General features: G+C 46.7%; 3 protein-coding genes across 4 annotated transcripts in view; 2 read left to right on the forward strand and 1 right to left on the reverse strand.

Moving 5' to 3' along the window:
• LOC135817298 (grainyhead-like protein 1 homolog) overlaps positions 1-10,355 on the forward strand; it is a 22,653-nt gene extending 12,298 nt beyond the window's left edge. For both annotated transcript variants that reach the window (XM_065330457.1, XM_065330458.1), the window contains exons 13-16: positions 1,227-1,299; positions 1,737-1,825; positions 4,487-4,551; positions 8,804-10,355. In XM_065330457.1, coding sequence (XP_065186529.1) covers positions 1,227-1,299; positions 1,737-1,825; positions 4,487-4,551; positions 8,804-8,921 — 345 coding nt within the window. In that variant the 3' untranslated portion in view covers positions 8,922-10,355. The remainder of the gene's footprint in view (positions 1-1,226; positions 1,300-1,736; positions 1,826-4,486; positions 4,552-8,803) is intronic.
• LOC135817305 (coiled-coil domain-containing protein 134-like) lies at positions 10,149-15,644 on the reverse strand. The gene is made up of 7 exons (XM_065330465.1): positions 15,473-15,644; positions 14,188-14,309; positions 13,543-13,636; positions 12,788-12,861; positions 12,477-12,587; positions 12,166-12,243; positions 10,149-11,189 (listed from the first exon to the last, which is right to left on the reverse strand). Exons 1-7 carry the CDS (start codon positions 15,642-15,644, stop codon positions 11,085-11,087), a joined length of 756 nt encoding a protein of 251 aa, XP_065186537.1. The 3' UTR covers positions 10,149-11,084.
• On the forward strand, positions 15,636-17,986 carry LOC135817306 (large ribosomal subunit protein uL6-like). Its single transcript, XM_065330466.1, has 5 exons — positions 15,636-15,711; positions 15,805-15,855; positions 15,945-16,150; positions 16,925-17,138; positions 17,832-17,986. Exons 2-5 carry the CDS (start codon positions 15,810-15,812, stop codon positions 17,936-17,938), a joined length of 573 nt encoding a protein of 190 aa, XP_065186538.1. The 5' UTR covers positions 15,636-15,711; positions 15,805-15,809; the 3' UTR covers positions 17,939-17,986.
• Positions 17,987-19,008: the final 1,022 nt, after the last annotated feature.

Genomic DNA, 19,008 nt, shown 5'->3' on the forward strand with positions numbered 1-19,008 from the left:
ACTGTACTCCTCCGAGCTTCGCAGTTTGAAACCATTCGGGGGTCAGCTACACCACCGCGAATGGAGAGACGAGGACGACAACGGTTGTGACTGAAAAGACACTGCCTTGGCGACCGCGTCGCGGAACCCTCGCCCCAGCAAATTCAGAAATACGCCAGGGGCAACTCTGGTGGGCCCAGAGCCACCCCCTTGGCAAGACTAGTAAGAGGAACGACTGAAAACTCAGATAAAACGGAGCTACAAAAAGTGCAACCGTCCCCGCTTCAAGCACAGTTGCAACACACAGGGAGTCGTATACATGTGGCCAGCTGTTTGTAGCCAGCTGTGTTTGATGGTACGGTACGGTACGGGACAGATACGACAGCCAGCAAATGGCCAGCTGTGCGATACGGTACGGGACAGATACGGGATAGCGCCAGGCGTGACACAAACAAACAAACAAACAAACAAACACCAAATTAAAGCTGTGTGGACCCTGGCTAGCGCCAGACGTTACTGAAGTAACGTCTTCTGCATAGCTACGGGAATAAAGTGTTCAGTTGAATCTGAAGGATCCGATGGATCTGAGATCTGGATCCTGATCCCGATCCTTACCAATCGAACATGCCCTAAGGGTACATCTCCTTTTATAGCACACACCACATGATCCAGTCACAAAATTCCTACGCAAAACAAGCACATATTTCCATTTGTGGTGTAGCATAGGTCCCAGTATCAAGAAGAAGAACAGGACAGTCGTCCATTTATGGTGTCGCATAGGTTCCCAAATGCCGTCCAAACGGTTTGGCTTGGCAGACAGATTCCACAGCTCCTGTAAAGAGTCAGTCTAGCTGAGTTTTCTGCATCCAGAAGTGGTCAAGGACCGACTACCCTCCCCTGTGCCAGAGTCATGAGTTCCCAATTGTTAAATTTCCTGCAAGCTAATACAAGTAAAACTGATGGTTTGCCTCCTGAGGAGGGGAGGGTGTGAAGCTAATATTGACTGATGTGGCTGATAATACATGTACTATCCTAGAAATGCTCATGAGTTAGGGCCTTTCTTTTAGAATGCCTGAAGATTATAATATTATCGACTTGTGCTTGCCATTATTCACTGTGCGAATGTTCGTACATGTATTGCTTCTCAATTAGTATTGCACGCTCATACCTCGCTTGCCAGGTATTCTCTCTATACTGCTCCGTTGTGATGGATCGTGTCCTCTGCTGTGTGTCACTGTCCTCACTAGGATCAACTCAGTAACTTGGATATGGACGGCGGGCCAAGGAGCAAGAACCCACGCACTGAGCGTCGTTTGCCAGGTATGTCAGCAGCTCTGTCCGCCGGGACGACAGGGCATGCAAGCAGTGCCAAATTTTATTTTCTGCTGTACCTTTATTATTACTTTGTACTTGGAGTTTGGATGTTGTCGGAACTCGTTTTTTCCACTCATAGGATCTTTATTCCTCGAACCAAGTCCTGGATTTTAACAGTTTAGGATCTGTATGTGATTGGTAGCATGGTTGATCAATAGATTCATCATTTCTCAATCCCTCCTAACTATGGTTGGTTCTGTGTTTTTTTTGGAGTTCAAGCAAGTCAAAAGTTTCGGTTTTTTTTAAAGCCCCGGAATTCAATTGGTGAACACATTGGACTTTGGTGCCCCGCTCCGCTGATTGCTTCCTGTTTCATACAAACTCACTGTGCATGCACACGTGTGTCTTTGTTTGTTGGTGCTGCATTTGACCGTATCCTGTAGCGGTTACACTCTATGTGCGCAAAGAGGAGGACGTCATCTACAATGCTATCATGCTTGATCAGTTGACTGTGCAGGAACTGAGCGTGAAGGTAATGCCGTGTGTGTGATTGGCGCAGTTCCTTCAATATCATGAGGTATTCGTATCACTCTGCGATGATGCGTGTATGTGCATTTCGTTGTGCTTCGTGGTGGTGGTGGTGGTGGTGGGCGTTTATACCGTATGTCAGCGCCTTTAACCCTTTATGGACGGATTACTAGCACAGTATGCACCAGAATTACAAAATGTCAGTACAATTTTCGACTTTTCCATGTCATAACTTTGGTGTCCTTCACTTGATTTTCACAATCAAGGGCTCATTGGAAAGGTCTTGACGAGAGCAACGCCAGGGTACCAATCTCCATTATCCGGCCGCCACAAATCAGGCGCGGTAACACAGCAAAGTCGTCTCCAAGCCTGATATGCAAGCAAATTCGTCCCATCAACGCCATTCCACTCTCCTTCATCGCAGAACGCTCAAATCTGTTTGAGACGATTCAAACTTCAGCCGGCTACGTCATTATCATGTGCTCAGTCGCTCAAAGAGCACACGAATAGGGATTTTCCCCAAAAATGGCGAAATGATCGATCAAAAATTTGAATTTGCCGAGGTAAGAATACGGCGTGCGATATCTCCGGCGTCCGACATTGTAACTCTTCAGCGATTGTTGCATTGGACAGCTTGGAGTTCCCGCTACCACGTAGACCCTTCGATTGTGGAATTTGCTCAAGAAACGATGGAGTTACGAAGTTACGAAGTTTCGATCTTATTAGATCGAAACTCGTACAGTCCGTCCACAAAGGGTTAAAGCCATGACCTTATATTCGAAACACCGCTGCTTTCCTAGCTATTTTAGGCTGCGTTTACACGACAACGCACGGCCAGTTTTCCGTTTTCAGTCCCGCATTTCTTTTTTTCGTTTTCGTGCGTTTACATGATGAAAGCTGATCCGAGGTGGTCTAGGTTTGTATCGTTTTCGCGCGTCTACACGGGAGCAAAGGATCCGCCAAAGTTCGTCATGTGCCAAGTGTTGTCGTGGAAGCACCAATCACACTCAAGGAATAGTTGAAAACACGCCACACGACAGCACTCAGTCACATAACGAAAATTGTACTTGGTCCGTTTCATCGCAATTGTCGCTTATCTATCGCAACTAAGAACAGGAGTTTTTTTACCGCTCTGTAAAATTTCCAATACGCATAGTGAAGAAGCATGATACAGGATTCCTGTCCGCCACAAGAAATAAATTCAGCGATGGAATCTGAAGCAAGTCGAAGAAAGGAAGCAAGGTTACAAAAAATGTACAAAAGAAAACAGCGACGGAGCGCCTTCTTGCACTCACGCTTTAGTTTATCCGACTCTGGCTCTGTATCACTCGAGCTGATGCCACTTGAGCTGACATTCGCTGGTGTGTATAGCTGCTGGCGTAGAGCATCTCTTGCTTTCTCCGCTTGGTGTATGGCAGCGATGGAAAAGGAACAGTCGCGGCTGTCACTTTGGCACTTGGAACGTGGGCAGCGTGACCCGTCTGTCACTACAGTACTGTGTGTTCAACAATGTTTTTGAATCAGGCACACATCCCTCTCCAGATAGCTGTCATACGCTCTGCTGGATACGCTGACCACTGCCGCAGCCAGGTCGGACAATGTCTTCTTTGCCACCATCTCGCCATCAGTTTGCAGGCTTGCAAAGAATACCAGGTCATTGCAGTGCTGGCCTGGCCGTGACTGTCACGCTCTCCAGGTCAGGATGTCGATTTCCCCTGCTACAGTTCCGGTCTTTGAGCTGCGCTTGGCTTTTCGCTGCAACACACATTCACTGCAGCGAAAAGTTTCCCACTTTCCCATCAAAATTGTATGAATCGCGATGCCACTGGCGCTAGTCGCGATGTTTTTTTTCTTTCTAGTCTCCTTTGATCTTGCCATCACAACCTCCCAAACGAATGTGAGTTAGATATCGAGATCGGACTGGGTTTTACCTGTCAAAAGGTGCGTGGGAGATAAGCGGCAATTGCGATGAAACGGACCAAGTAAAAACAATTTGTTTGATTGTCGGATCCGTGTAAACGGCCGAGAACGGAACAAACGTGACGGAAAACGAGGCCATCAGACCGTTTCGACTGTTTACACACCCAAATTTATCCGGCAGAACATTTCCGTTTTCAAATTCTTCCACCTTGGCCAGCGTTTTGGTTTTCTTCCGTTTTGGTGTACAACTTTTACGTTTTGCTCCACGTACCGTGTAAATGAACTATGCATCCGAAAGGATTTTGTTGCGTTTTCACCCCCAGCGTTGTCGTGTAAACGCAGTCTTAGATGCAAAATGACTCATCTACTACGCCATGCCATAAAAGTCAAAGTCCACATAGAAATTTCAATCTATAAAATCCACCTGTTCACCCTTCCTGTTGGGCTGCAAGTTTGTTAGCATAGTACTTATTCCTTCCTTTTTACAAAACTTACTTCAAATGTCACTTCATTTATTTAGCTCATGGCTTTGTAACTGAGACTGGCGTTATAGTCTAATATACCTCCATGGCTTTAAAGGTGCGGACATACGGTAACACTCAGCGGTGGATGGCACCTGAATTCTGCTTTTGTTATCTTCCGTACTGTTTACACTGTTCTCTGAAATGGGTTGTGTATTGTGCTTTCCTCCTGATTTTTCTGCTGCTGCTGCTGCTGCTGCTGCTGCTGATGTTTCTACTCTCAGGTTGCTCGCAAGTACGATGTTCCTCACGACATCATCAAGAATGTCTATAAACGAACCAAGCGTGGGTAAGTGGCTATTATACGTTGCTGGGCATGCAGCCAGCTGAAGAATCACGTGTAATGGGCCATTCACATTACGCTCAAAACGTGGGGTATGTGGCGCTTTCGTCCGAATAGCCATGACAACGTGACGCGGCGGGAAAATCAAACGCTTGATACGAAAACGTAGACGACGTATCCAGACCGAGTGTGTTACCGAGATCCATTCTGTCGTTTCCGGCAGTTTTGTGTCCAAAAAAAAGCTGTACGCACTGCTGTACGAGCAGTGTATAGGTACCTGTGTGAATGCACTTGCATGAAAACGACGTCTGCCAGTACGTGGAATGCCAACACGTGACGCGTATTGCAACGTAGTATGAACAGCCTATACGTGTGGTAGATAAGAAATGACATACTAATCCTGGGCTTTGTTACAGTCCATTCATAAAAAGATGGGCCCTGTCTCTGGCGAGCTCCCGTATTTGGCGATTTTTCGTGATTTCATCGTACACAGTACAGGGCACGGCTGTTTTTTTTCGCGAAATTTGGACATTTAACAAGATGGCAGCCAAAAGTCTCGATTGGGCTGGATCGGCAAGGAAATTTGAATTTTAAAATTCTCGGCAGCCGATTTCGCTGTGGTTTTCGCTCGATTTAGAAAGCTACCAGGCCAGGTTTACCCGGAAAACAGGTATTCCGTGTTCCTCTTGAAACTAGCTTTCCGCTGGTACAATCGGTTGTGGCAACAAACGCGATTAGGCCGGCTGCAGGGACGCCGTAATGTCGCACTCGCCCCAGCACCATTCAAACAATTCCCTTTGGCAGTTCACACGGCACGAACTTCAACAAAGCCTCGTGAATGCGTACCAGGGGAAGGCTAGACAGCATGTCTCTAGACATCAATAGGTATCGTATGAAAAGCCAGTCAATAGCACTAAAGAGCGAAAGCCTTTGTCACGGTTCGGTTTCACTCGCGCACCGGGCCCGAGCTGGCAGCACAAACAAACGCCGGACGCGAGCTGGCAGCACAAATAAACGCCGTACTCACACGAGACCGTTGGGCGAACGGATGGCCACAGCCATCAAAAAAAAAAAAAAACTACTTGATGTAGCAACGCCACGGGGAGGTTATGAATAATGAGAGAGAGAGAGAGAGTTAGGAAAATAGTTCACGGATGGCATCATCATCATCCTCATTCACATCTGCTGCATTAGACAAACTCCACTTCTCGCGGAAGGTTGTTGCCAATCCAGAAGTTACGTCACTGGGAATGTTGAGAACATCACTGTCCTCCTCAGCGATGAAGTCCCTGCTGACGACGACCACCTCGTCATATCCGATTAGTTCTTGGTGTTGGTTTACAGGCCCTTGCTGCTGCTCCTGCAGCTCCTCCTGCAGCTCCTCGTCCTCCTCATCGCTGCTGATGATCACTGGGATGATGGCATCATCATTTCCCGAATCTATCTCCCTCCCACCCACGCCTCCTGGTATTTATTATCGCTCTACATTATCCTACGTCTCACAATGAGTGCCACTCAGCATGATGGTACTCCAAGCTACATTGTATTTGATCTGTCCTAGCTCACTATTCTGGACAAAATATTAATTCAATTGCAATGAAGCGCCGGGGGCCGGCGGGGGCATTCGGCGGCTTGGTCTGATTCCTAGCTTGTTGGTAACCGGCTTGAGATTTCCAAGGTTGCTATGACAACGTGCAGTCATGCGCAGGGCCACCCAACATGCATTTGGGGGCCCAGGAAAGACAGAAACGCGTTGCTAGGCAACAGCAAAAGCGCTCGGCGAGTATCACGCTACTCATGCAGCACGCACGTTGGCTTAGGGTATCACGCTACCCTTGCGCTGCGGGGTACCACATTGCCCCTCGCTGGAATCAGACCCGCGCCCCGGATACCTTGCGCTGGCCTCCTGACGGCCAAACTCAACCAACTTGTGCGCTGTGACTGGGGTTGTGCATGTATTAGAAACATAATGTGGCCCAGGTCGGCAGACTTTCAATTAGCCAAGCGAGCTACTCAGGCCAGGGTGCATGATCACTATTCGCAGCACTTATCGTCCATGCAGCAGTCGGGTTAACTCACATGGCCAACTTCGTCTCAGGAACAGTTTGTTCCGCGTTGCACAAGTCAAGCCTTCTTTCTCGCTCGTTCCTTGATTCATCGTTGACATGCCTGCGTCAAGAAGCCCTTTCAGGAGTTTTCCCAGTCTAGCTTTCAGTTTTCCCAGGTAGAGGACTATCTTCTGGCTATCTTCACCAAGTTTTATCACGTCCCGTGCACAAACTTCAGGTCCCGTGCGTTCGATGCTGAGCTACCTTTTCATGCGATTTAGGGGACAGATGGCATGGCGCTGGAGTCGCTGTTGAGTCCAGGAGGCCGAGGCCTGGTGGAAACTGCCCAGTAGACATGTGGGGTATTGCTGAAAAAGGCAGCAAGCACACAGATAGCCCCGAAATAGCGCTTGAAAGTGCTACGTCACAACATAGCAACAATTTCAAAAATTCAAAAATTGGATCCACTTGGATCCAGTTTTTGTATGGATCCAAGCACATTTCAAGCGGTCTTACCCACAGCATGGTGATGTAGCCAGTGAAACTGACTGATTTGGCTACTGGGGGCGGGGTTACAACTGGTGGCGAAATAAAAGTCACACCTGCATGCGACATGAGTGGGTTGCTATGCACCCACATACTTAGGCAATAGCAAAGTCACACCTTAGTGGATCCAAAAATAGAAATCTGATGTCAACTTACTACTCCCTGGCCGTTTTGACGTCATCACTTTCGAGCCCTATTGTGATGTGGATCCAATTGTGTGTTTGTTCGAGTGCATATCGGCAAATTTGAAAGTTGCACCCGTGATCCCGGCGAGGAGAAGCTGAAAATCAGTGCGTGCGTCAATATCCAGACTACCAGGGACAGCTTGGAGAGGTTCGAAAAGGTCAGGATGCTGGTTGACCACGCCAGGAGTTCCTTTTACCTTCCTTCTCTCTCAAATTGTCTGGATATTGAGTATCTCGCTCGAGCGCTTTCAAATAATAAATCCTGGTTTGACTTGCGAAATCGTGGAACCACACGGAGAGTGACATGAGTTTCATCCCAAAACGCAAACTCCCATCGTATTCATGAGGTTTGTACCGCGTTACGTAAATCGCACCGAACGACTCCATATTGTTAGATGTCCGTGCGCGAACAGCCGTGAGTGCAGTGCTGCGAAATTTGAAATTTGAAAAGGGTCCAAAAAGGGTGCCTGAACTGGGGTTCGAACCGCACGATGCACTGTTGCAGGCGGGGTCAAACGGCCTGGATTTTTATGGTTTTTCCCAATTCAGTGCTTTTGGGGCAAAACCTGGCCGAAATCCTATTCTTGTTATGCCTTGCTTTGTGGACAAAAGAACTTCAGAAACATAATTGGAAGAGGATTGCACAGGGGATTGCAGAAAAAATTCTAAAAAAGTCGAAGTTTGACCCATCTATGGCCAAAAGCTAGAAGTCCATCTTTTTCTGAATGGACTGTAGATGAGCGTGGTTACTAGAGCGCGTGATGCGAGGTGCATGCAGGGCACAGGATGTCGGGGAGTGGGGACCTAACATACCTCTGCCACATATAAAGAACCCATACCTCTGCCGCATAAAAAGAACCCATGTCCACACGGAAGTGAACATTGAGGGGGAAAAAACTTGAGTTGAATGGACCACTTGCCATTTGTACAGATCCACGAAATCCCGTAGACCCGGAACGGTGTTGAATGTGCAGGACCCTATTGTGTTTTCTGCTATTTCCACTAAGAAATGGGGCTTGAAGGCATTTCATACGAAAACCTTTTTCTGACAAAGATCTAGCTAGTCATTAGTTCTAACCAAAGTGAAGAAGCTGGAAAAGCGATTGCTGGTCATTGAATTATGACGCGAAAATTGGTCAAATGCGCATGCTTAGCACACATTCAACACCCTTCCGGTTCTACGGGATTCTACGGGATTTCGTGGATCTGTACAAATGGCAAGTGGTCCATTGGATAAGTGAAGAGGTGGGAAAACGAGAAATTGGGAGAGAGAGAGAAGAGGAGCATTCGAGTTTGAAAAGACTCAATGAGACGTGTGTGTGTGGGTGCAGGTATGCCCTTACTCATCATGGTACTCCGATCCCTACCTAATGTAGCATTCCCGCCTCCGCTCTGCCTCGTGCGTGTGTGTGTGTGTGTGTGTATGCGTGTACATGTGCCTGTACATGTGCCTGTGTGTGTGTTCCTTTGTCAACACAGCATCCTGGTGAATGTGGATGATCGGATGGTGCAGCAGTTTGTGAACGAGGATGACTTCATAATACAGATGGTGTACGACAGTCACCGTGCTGAGTGGGATCTTTACCTGCACTACTAACAGTACTACTGTCTAAGTCTTTCGGGGCATTGGCAGCTCTCTCTTCTGAGAATAATTCCCCATGCTCTTTACCAGGTGCAGTGTTCAGGGCGTACTGTTGTACCACAGCTATGGCTTGTTGGTACTTGAGAATTTGAGTTGCTGTTTAGTCTCATCGCACCCACCCACGTATGCAGCTGTGGCTTCCGGCACTAGGGTGTAATATGCTTGGTGTAAAGTTGTACCCAGCATCATATCCACGCATCTTCTTGTGCAGTGCTGCGTGAAGTCCTTGTCAGATGCATTCTTTAGCGGACTGCCAGGTGTTTAGATTCACCTCGAAGGGAAGATGTCCGGTGATTCTGATCATCTCCTAGTTGATGTTCCGTTTTTGTAGTGCACGTCCGTGGATTCCTCCTATAAAGACTTGCCAAGACGTTGAGCCTCTTTCTCGAACACGCCTGTGTTATCACTCGACTATCTCGAACCTTTTTAGGGAATGAACTTGACCTTTTTCCCCGTGTATATATTGATTGTGGGGAAACGGGGTATTTCGCTATTCCGTTGTGTGGTCGCTCCATTTGTAGATAGGCTTGGCCTTGTTTCAGTGCCATGGCGTTAGCTGTTTTAGAGTGCGGTGGACGCTACAGCCGTTACCTGCGCTCGTTATGTAGTATCGATATCCTGTCTTCTATCCGCTTTCCAACTGTTTCAATGGTTTCGTATGGTAGCCGTTCTATTTTATACCATGAGCGTGAATCAATAGAGATATGGACACGTTTCTCATAGCCTCGTCCATATGTATCAATTTTTGTTTGGACGCTGCTGCCTATTAATCATAATAACCTACCTACCCGTATACCTTTCTCAATACCTCTTTTCGTCCTGATTTGGCCAGCGTGCACCACCCGTCCACTCCTATCTTTCCTTGCGCACCCTCATTTTTATGCTGCTTCAGTAGTTCCCAAGATATTTTGCCCGCGCTGTTTCTCAGTTCAGTTGTATTTGTGTACATATGCTTGCTTTTGGTGGCCACTGTTCCCACAAGTCACCATTCCCCATCCTCGTTATCGTTTATTGTTCGTCAAATCAGGCAGATCCAGCCATGATCTGCTAAGCTACATCTGAGCACTTCTCGGACGTCTTTCTTGCACACATCCGACCAATAAATGGTGACAGGTCACCATCACCGTCGGATGGCACGGTGCATTCACTGTTTGTGTTTTTCTCTCCAACTCGTTTGTTCGATTCCCCCCCCCCCCCCCTTCATTCTTCTTGTCAGTCTGCTGTCAGTGTGTTCTGTCGTTTGTTATGTTGGTCCACTAACAGCTAACACCGCTTGTATGGCTTTGACGTATATCCTCTTTTCGCATAGTTTTCCAGGCAATGGGATTATACAGTTGTCAATCCTCCATGCTCACAATAACTATGCCTTGATTGTACTCTGTCCATATGCGTGTACGTGTGTATTGGCCTGGATGCATGCTGTCGGAGGCACAGTATCGTCGTGTTGATTCCAGTCTATGTTGCTTGAAAGGTCCACGAGCGGGGTTTGAACACTGCACCCCTGCGTTTCTGGGACAGTGCCTTACGGATTAGGCTACCGGGGATCGCACACACCAGTGGCTCCTTCTTGCTTCAAGTGAGGTGAGGCCAGCGGGGGCACGAGTACATAAACGGTTTATGTACTCTTGGCGGCGGGCATTGGACGCCTCACTGTTGGTGAAGTATCCGACCCCATGAACTGCCGATTCACTGTGGAAGTCGCGTGCATGTTTGCATACACTGTACATGACAAGGTGCGTGTGTGCGTGTGTGGTGGATTGCGCTCAACATCTCACATGTATCAACAAAAGCCGTATATTATTTTACACGTGCTGTATGGCCGTAGCCACACTACAGAATCAACGTACTAGAAGATACTAGTACTAGCTCAGCAGATATAGGAAAGATATGACGGTTAAAATTCAATACCAGCAAATAGCGGAGGAACAGACAGCCATGCTAAAATGATCTGCACTGAACAGCATTGGAAGTGGGGCCTTGGCCGTCGGCACAGCTACTGACATAGCCTGCCACTATGCATGAGGAAGAGTGCGTGCAGAATAGTCGCACTGAGCCGTCCACGCGGTGACACGGGCTTGTGACAATGACTGTGCTGCTGCTGCGCTTGCATGGCAGGCACTACAGCTCACCAGATATGCGTGGTCCACGGCGTTTCTTCTTCTTCTCAGCACGCTTGGCTTCTTTCTCCTTTTGGGCCTTCTCCTTTCGCAATTTTTCCCATTCCTGAACAACAAAAAAAGAACATTAGATAACACGGTCAAGGTGGACACCAGACCACCACAAGTTGCCATGCCTACAACTGTAGCGCGGCTGGCAATTTTGGCATGCATGGACACTTGAGGATATTAGGATGGTTGGTGCACCAGTCACAAACACAAGTTGACAGCGTGAGGATTGCAGGGCCCCCAGACCAGAACAGGTTTGCGGCCTATCACCTGACCACTTTTCATCCCAAGTCGTGTTCGAGAAACGTCCAACAGTGATCTCAAACCATGCCTATGACCAAGACGACATACCGTAACTAGTCACTGCCATTGTTCTTTTTTCAACGAAAGAAATTACATTATTTTTCATGAGGCAGCCTCGCTTTAGCGTGTACTGGAGATGTAAGGGCAATGCGGTTCGGTGTACAGCCCTGTGCCAATACAGTCATCATAAAAGTGGCATGATTCTGAGAACAAATCGTGATTGCTATGAGCAAGAGTACATAACCCCCAGAGTGTGCAATACCTGATCCAGCTCTGCATAGGGTCTTGGTCGAGCGTAATCGGATCTTCTGATGTCATGCGTACACTCCACACCAGCGCAAGGCCGGTCTCGAGGCAGGACACCGTTATTTTTGATCCGAGAGTATCCGCGACTCCCCGGGTTCGCCTCAGAGGTGTACGGTATTATGACGCAAAGATCCGATTACGCTGGACCAAGACCCTATGCAGAGCTGCATCAGGCGTTGTACACTCTGGGGGGGGGGGGGGTTATGTACTCTTGCTATGAGTTTCATTCCGGGACGGGCACTGGCCCGGCCATGCCTGCTGAACGTGCTTCGGACGGGCTTGGATAGAATGGCTACAGGCACACTTACAACACACACACACACACACACACACACACACACACACACACAGAAAGACCCCCTCCCCTCACACACACACACAGAGAAAGACATAGGCACGGACATAGACATACTGACGTTACTCACAGCAGTGCTCATCTTTGGTTTGCGGTAAGGGTTTTGATATTTTCCATCAGGCGGTGACAACTTGAGTTCCTGTGCCATCTGCAGCCAAGCATCATTACAGAGGTTCCACATAACGTAATTACGTAATTAGACAAGCTGTTCCCAAGTCACAGTTGAGGTGTCACCATCTCCATAACACAGGGCATGGTCTTATCATAAAGGCGAAAGTTGAGCAAAAGGAGACCAGCCACACAAGCTGTGACCATAGAGGCAGGTATGGTGTGTTCAAGACAATCTTTTAACAAAAGCCCATCTGACAAGTGACGACTTACCAGTCTGATGACTTCTGTATCGGAACCTGTGACTATGGCAGACTCATTGGTAAAGCTGTGTGCCCACTCGATGAGCGGACGCCACTTCTTGGCTTTGTGCACGCGAAACACCTGTCGCACCAGAATGATCAACCACACAGACCACACACACAGCTATGCATAATAGGAATTTGGCAGAAGCATATCTCACACATGGAGTAAACGAGATGGCAGGGGTGTAGATCCAGAATTGCTGCACGTCTTTACAAAGAGATAAGGCAACTGCAATCGTGCAAAGATAAAACTAAGAAATGACGAGATCCATTCCTCACCTCATCCATAGCATCTGGACACCGAAGCGCTAGATCTCCAAAGAGGACCACATTTTCCACGATATTAGCAACCGCTGCACACAAAAAGCGTATAATACAAGCCAATTAGCGAAAGAAAAACATATTGCATGTACACCTCAATGTCACGAGAACTTTCTCTCAGTCCTGGGATGTGCAGTGAGCAGAGAACTGGCCTGGAACGAGGGAAAACAGATTTGGTTCACAGCTTCATGAGTCTAGTGGCCATGGTTGGTACCATGTGTAGCAGCGGGATTCGGGGAGTTCCCATTCTAAGAGTATAGCAGTTGCCTTTTTTCAAGTGTGGGTGAAGTGCTAGAATAAAACAAATGCCAGTGCTGCACCCACAGGCACACACTGCACTTCCTTACTGACCGACACTGTATCATAGAGATAGATAGATACGAAACAAGAGCAATTGCCAAAATTACTCCTTTGTAGAATGATAGATAGATAGAGGGGATTCACAAGGAATCTTGGAAACACGACTCAATTGGCCATTGAAGGGTCAGAACCGTCCAAAGTCGATGACATACACGTATACACTAGATTAAGGTTTTTCGGCAAAGTGTGACAATGTAAAAAATCCTGATGGCACGAGGTTCGACAGGCAACCCCTACCAACAATACACACTAGCTTCAAAAGAACTGCACAAGCAATACCAGCACTAGATCCCACACAACTGCTCACAGAACGCAACAGACGCCAATAGTCTTTCTAGGTCAGCTGGAGCTACCTTCTCTGAGGTCTTCTTGAGTGTTGTTTGGAAACGGGGTAACACCGGGAATGAAGCCAGATGCATTGACAGTTGCATTTGATGCTTTGAAAACCTGCACAAAACGTGTAAGAGAACGAGAGACACGAAGGCAGAAGATGCAGCAACGAGTGAAAACCAGCCAGGACCTAAACACTGAAGCTACATGTATTTGCAAAGACATGCATCATGCAGGGGTTGTGCAAAATTGAAGACTTAAAAAAAGAGTGGAGTGGTGCCATCCTGACTGCCCGAGTGCGCATTGGAAGCATAGAGTGATTACAAGGGGTACAGAAGTCAATCGTTTGCGTGCAGGAATAGAAAGTTGAGGGTACTCGCAGAGAAAGGCAACGAAAATGCGCAAAATCAGGCCTCGTGGCTCTCGAGAGGCCACGGACAGCGCCTTACTCAATGAATAAAGTAGCCCAGTGTGTAGCCTTTCCTGCCACTATAAGCACTGGGCTATGCACATGGGCATTGTGCACCTGTATTCACGGGAGCAAATTTGAGGGTCCAAACACCGGAAATATTAAGAGACAAAAACATTCGTGACAGCGTCGCAAATACAAGCTGTAACATTACTCAAATTGCTGGGGTGCAGTTAAGTACGCATGTGCAAGTACTCACGTCGATCATTCGGACTGTCAATCGCGAAAGGACAGTATACTGCTTGGCAAAGTCATCCACTGCCATCAGTGAGTTTGCCATCTCCTGTTGCTCCTTGCGCTTAGTGCGATACAGGCGCTGGTCTGAGCGAGTAAATTCCACGGTTAAGGATACAGTCCGCAGGTGTGCAATCCTACAAAGGCTAGCCAAAGACTTGGGCTACCTGTCCGACCAAGTTCACGCGGCCACAGACTCGCAGTACATGCATCGTACGGTACGACTCATGATCTCCAGAAAAGTCGATGTCAACAAAAATAACTTTGCTGTGCGCCAAACCAAGCGGAGTAACACACTTGTTACTGTATTGTCCCCACTGAATAACGTGGACACAATACCAAAATGGGTATGATTATGCGGGTGAAAACAGGTCAATTATGCGGCAATTATGTGGTCATTATGCAAGGGTTATCTGTCATGGGTAAAACATTTAGGCATTCTACGTACACGGCATGCTAGGTCAACGTGCGCGCGAGGGTGTACAGGATCCCATGTGATCCCCGTTTACGATCTTCACGTGTTATGGCATGATTAAAGTGCGCAGCGAATTCCAGTCGTTCGTTTACATGGCCGCAATCTGTTATTAATCGGTTACGCGGCAATTGTACACAGTGTTATAGTGTGTGTGTGTGTGTGTGTGTGTGTGTGTGTGTGTGTGTGTGTGTGTGTGTGTGTGTGTGGTGTAGACCAGGTGTGCATTGGTGGTCGATTCACATGGCTTCGCCAGTTGTGTGGATTAGACAGTTATCTGGCGCAAGTCTTGATCTGTCTCATTCAGATCTTGTTCGCTATCGTTGCTATAAGAGAAAATCTGTGGGTGCACATCCAGTGCATTTGCAGATTTGCGTGCTTCTCTTGCGACGGGCGTATACATGGTGGTGGTGGTACATGGTCTGGTGTGCGTGTGTGTGTGTGGTGGTGGTGGGGGGATGGTGCAGTTCTACGCGTCATGACGTCAGTCATGGAGTCATTGAATTGAGGCAAATAAATTTAAAATTTTAAAATTTTAATTTTATCGACCAATAAACTTGACTATTATTTAAAAAATTAAAGAAGCTCTGGCAAACGACCAGTGTTTATCACGATTGAGATCAGCGGAGAAGTGGCGGTACTAGTATTCAAGCTACAGAAAACTAAAGTACTTCCAGGCAAGAGGTTATTTCCACAAAGAACGAACAATTCAAACACAAAATAATTCCCAAATGACTGACGTCATGGCGATGAAATACAAATTCTCTTCAAAGGATACACAGCAGCAGGTTGTTGTCCACGGTAGCATTTTCTGTTGAAGGTCCAGAATCAATATAGCTAGAGTTCACCTCGTCGCTTGCCCCGCAAGAAGTGAGGAAGAAAACGGAGCAAACGAATCCGTGCAATGCATAAACTAACATTTTCGTATTCTCCATTTTCGCTGTGCGCATGCGCAACTACATAAAAATATGGCAACGCTTTTCTTCTCCCTTTCTGGTCGCAGTATCCCCTAGGACGGTAGGTTCCTTTAGAGTTCTTTTTTCTGGCCATTCCTGGGACGGCGTAGCAGGTTTTCAGACTGTGTTGTGTTCCTTTGGATACTGCTTGTAGTCATCATGAAGACCATTCACGCCAGCAGGGTCTTGAACCTGATTGAGGGGGGTAAGTAGTTTGTGGAAAATCATTGTCGATCGGTCCATGTTCATTTCACAGCGAAGCTCCTTCCCACTGTTTGTTGGTGTGGAATGCAGTGGAAGTAAAGACCAAGGGTCGTTCCATCTCCGTGAAGGGACCACGCGGTTCTCTGCACCGTAACTTCAACCATATCCGCTTGGAGTTCACTCGTGTCTCTGCTACTAAGCTCCGCTTTGACATGTGGTTCTCCACTAGCAAGGAGTTGGCTTGCATCCGAACAGTGTCCAGCCACATCACCAACATGATGGTTGGTGTGACCAAGGTATGCGCATTCAGTCCCCATATAGTTTGATTTGGGGTCCTGATGACTATATCTCACTACATTTGTAATTGTTCAGACGAATTTGTGGACAGGAGTGTCTCCAACATAAAAATTATATCGTTAAAGAGAATATCCATTTTTGCACTTTCTTTGATTCCTTCACTCATTCAAACTCGTTAAAATGTTGGTAAAATACCTTACGCATCTACATGGAAGCCCATTGCCCACAAGCACGGCACTTCGGATTCGCTTTATTATTTTTAATTAGTAATTTGTATGTTTCCGAAATTATTCATTAGTTGAGGGAATGGCATTCTAGAATTATGTAACAAATCATGTCCTGTGAGAATGTGTACATTAAATCCTTTCTCTACTGACCGTGAAAGTATGTATGGTATATAATTGCGATGAAAGAGAAGAACTGTCTTGCTATCTTGCTAACATTACTTTATGCTTCGACCGAACTTTATGTGAATATTCAAGTTCCAGTTGCGAGGCAAATAATAAAGTAAAGTTCACACGCCCGTGTTACAACCGGCTATACAATACTATAATCAGGGGAAGATGAGGTTAGAACACGTGTTGTTGACTATGTATGTGTGCATCAAAGCCACCTTAGTTTTATGCATCATAATAATTATGTTGTTTGCTACTGTGTATGCAGATATGGATTTTATCTATGTCCAGCCCTTTATAACTGAGTCCTACTAGTTTAGCATCCGTGTGTTGTAATTGTTGTTGGCAATGTGTATTTACATTTTCTTCCTCTGACAGGGCTACAAGTACAAGATGAGGTCAGTGTATGCTCATTTCCCCATCAACTGTGCAATCACTGAGGGTGGTACCATCATTGACATCCGTAACTTCTTGGGAGAGAAGTTTGTGCGCCAAGTCAAGATGTTGGAGGGTGTCAAGGTCATGGCCTCACCGAAGCAAAAGGACGAACTGATCCTTGAGGGAAACGACCTCGAACTCGTCTCTCGATCTGGTATGTACCTTGAGTTTGTTGACTTTTTCATGATTTCTAGTGTGTGTAAAAAGAGAAGAATACACATGAGAACGAGTTATGCAGCAACTATCCACGACTTTATCATCTTGTTACAGTCGTGGATAGTAGCTGCATAACTCGTTCTCATGTGTTTTCTTCTCTTTTTTACATTTATTACTGGCTCAGTATCCGAGTTAAAATCTATTGTGTGTATTTATCTGGTATCCATGATCAAGCATTGTGCTAGCCGTTAGATTCAAGCATTGTGCTAGCCGTTAGATGTATCATATCTTAGTTGTCTAGATAATGTGTGGTCTGTTCTGTTGAATGCATTCCTGTCCTGCAATATGAGCAGTGAACTGCAAGGTTCTAGCCAAAGGGGGTAGCGGAGCGCAGCCCCCCCCCCCCCCCCAAACACACACACTCTGTTTGCACGCCCCTACTCCTTTTCCTGTCACTATTAGATGGTTCATAAAGGCACATTTGTCTGGGGTGAAGTCGGGGATTCACCCCATACGTTGCGTTTAACGTGGCGAGACATATTGGAGAGTGGAAAATGGGATACGGGGTAACTTTGTCCCATGTCAGCCCCTGCTATTATGACCTGGCTAGAACCCTGAAAGGTCTTCCTCTGAAGTATTAATGATCTAAATAGTCTAACCTTTTTCATATTGTGTATCAATTTGTGTGCAGCTGCACTCATCCAGCAGTCAACCACTGTCAAGAAGAAGGATATCCGTAAATTCTTGGACGGTATCTATGTATCCGAGAAGGGAAACATCGTCGAGGAGACCGCCTAAACGTTCTTTACTGCAGACTTTCAATAAAATCAGAAATGGCCAGGACAACCATCAGTAGTTTTGTGATTGTTCTCTCACCTTTATTAGGTGGTGTGACTTGGATATGTTGGTATTATTGCATGTGATACTTGTATTCAACTTCGGTCGGTGCGTGCATGATAGTTTAGTACTGTAGCTGCTTGAGCACGATCTTTGCATGGGACTATCTTGGGTCGTGAATCAAACACTCACTACTGATTCTGTTTGCCCATGCGAGTTTCAGGTACATCTACGTACTTCGAATTACAATGTTCTGGCCTGAGAAATCCGACCTCGTGAATTAGGTTGTGTGGCGCATAAATTATAAGTCAGTTTGGAGAGTAGTGCGTGTGGTGTAACTCTGGCTGCTATACTCCCTTATTCATGAGGTTGAATTTAACTGGTCATAGCTGTACTGCATTTTCAGAAATGTATAGTTATAACTTTCCGTGAAGTATGATGTGCCCTTTCTCAGAAGGGGGTTCAACTGGTACATGTATCTTGTCTTCGATCAATTTAGCTGCATTCTACCAGGAATTCTGGAAACCCACACCGACTTCTAGCATTCCCCGTCGTGCGATTCTAGTTTTGACTTGGGATGTCGCGTTAACGCGCGTTATAAATGCGAAATCACCTACCTGCCCACAGTTGAGTCGCGAGCCAAATAAGGATGCCCATGGCATACCGTAACAGCGCCCACCCTCCGTGTACACGCCCAGTCAGGGGAAGTCGACAGTTTTGTTCCAGATTACATGCCCATGTATACGTCCAGGTATGCCGGAAACACCTGTCACCAGTACATGTACTGTAACTAGTGTAAGACGTTGAGGCCGTACTGCTTCATAATTATATGCTGTGTGTGAATATGGCAGAATACTGCAAGATCTTCTCGTTAACCTATGAATTTTGGACAATCGTTAAATTTGCGACTCGTTATAATAACATGTCTTACAGGTACTGATACCCAATACTTACTGCTATCCCTATTCCAAGTATACGCCTGGTTCCAAAATAACGCCCGTGCCCTTGTATATGCCCAGTAAATCGAGGCT

This window comes from Sycon ciliatum, chromosome 5, assembly GCF_964019385.1.
Source record: "Sycon ciliatum chromosome 5, ocSycCili1.1, whole genome shotgun sequence".
NCBI lineage: Eukaryota > Metazoa > Porifera > Calcarea > Leucosolenida > Sycettidae > Sycon > Sycon ciliatum.

Bases quoted from the DNA above. Each gene is read 5' to 3' on its own strand.
- LOC135817305 (XM_065330465.1), bottom strand. From the start codon at position 15,644: ATGCGCACAGCGAAAATGGAGAATACGAAAATGTTAGTTTATGCATTG. The intron at 14,310-15,472 runs GTATCCTTTGAA...TTACTCGCTCAG, and splicing joins GGACAACAACCTGCTGCTGT to ACCAGCGCCTGTATCGCACT. The intron at 12,588-12,787 runs GTGAGGAATGGA...CTGGTGCGACAG, and splicing joins GTCCAGATGCTATGGATGAG to GTGTTTCGCGTGCACAAAGC.
- LOC135817306 (XM_065330466.1), top strand. From the start codon at position 15,810: ATGAAGACCATTCACGCCAGCAGGGTCTTGAACCTGATTGAGGGGG. The intron at 15,856-15,944 runs GTAAGTAGTTTG...TGTGGAATGCAG, and splicing joins CTTGAACCTGATTGAGGGGG to TGGAAGTAAAGACCAAGGGT. The intron at 17,139-17,831 runs GTATGTACCTTG...ATTTGTGTGCAG, and splicing joins CGAACTCGTCTCTCGATCTG to CTGCACTCATCCAGCAGTCA.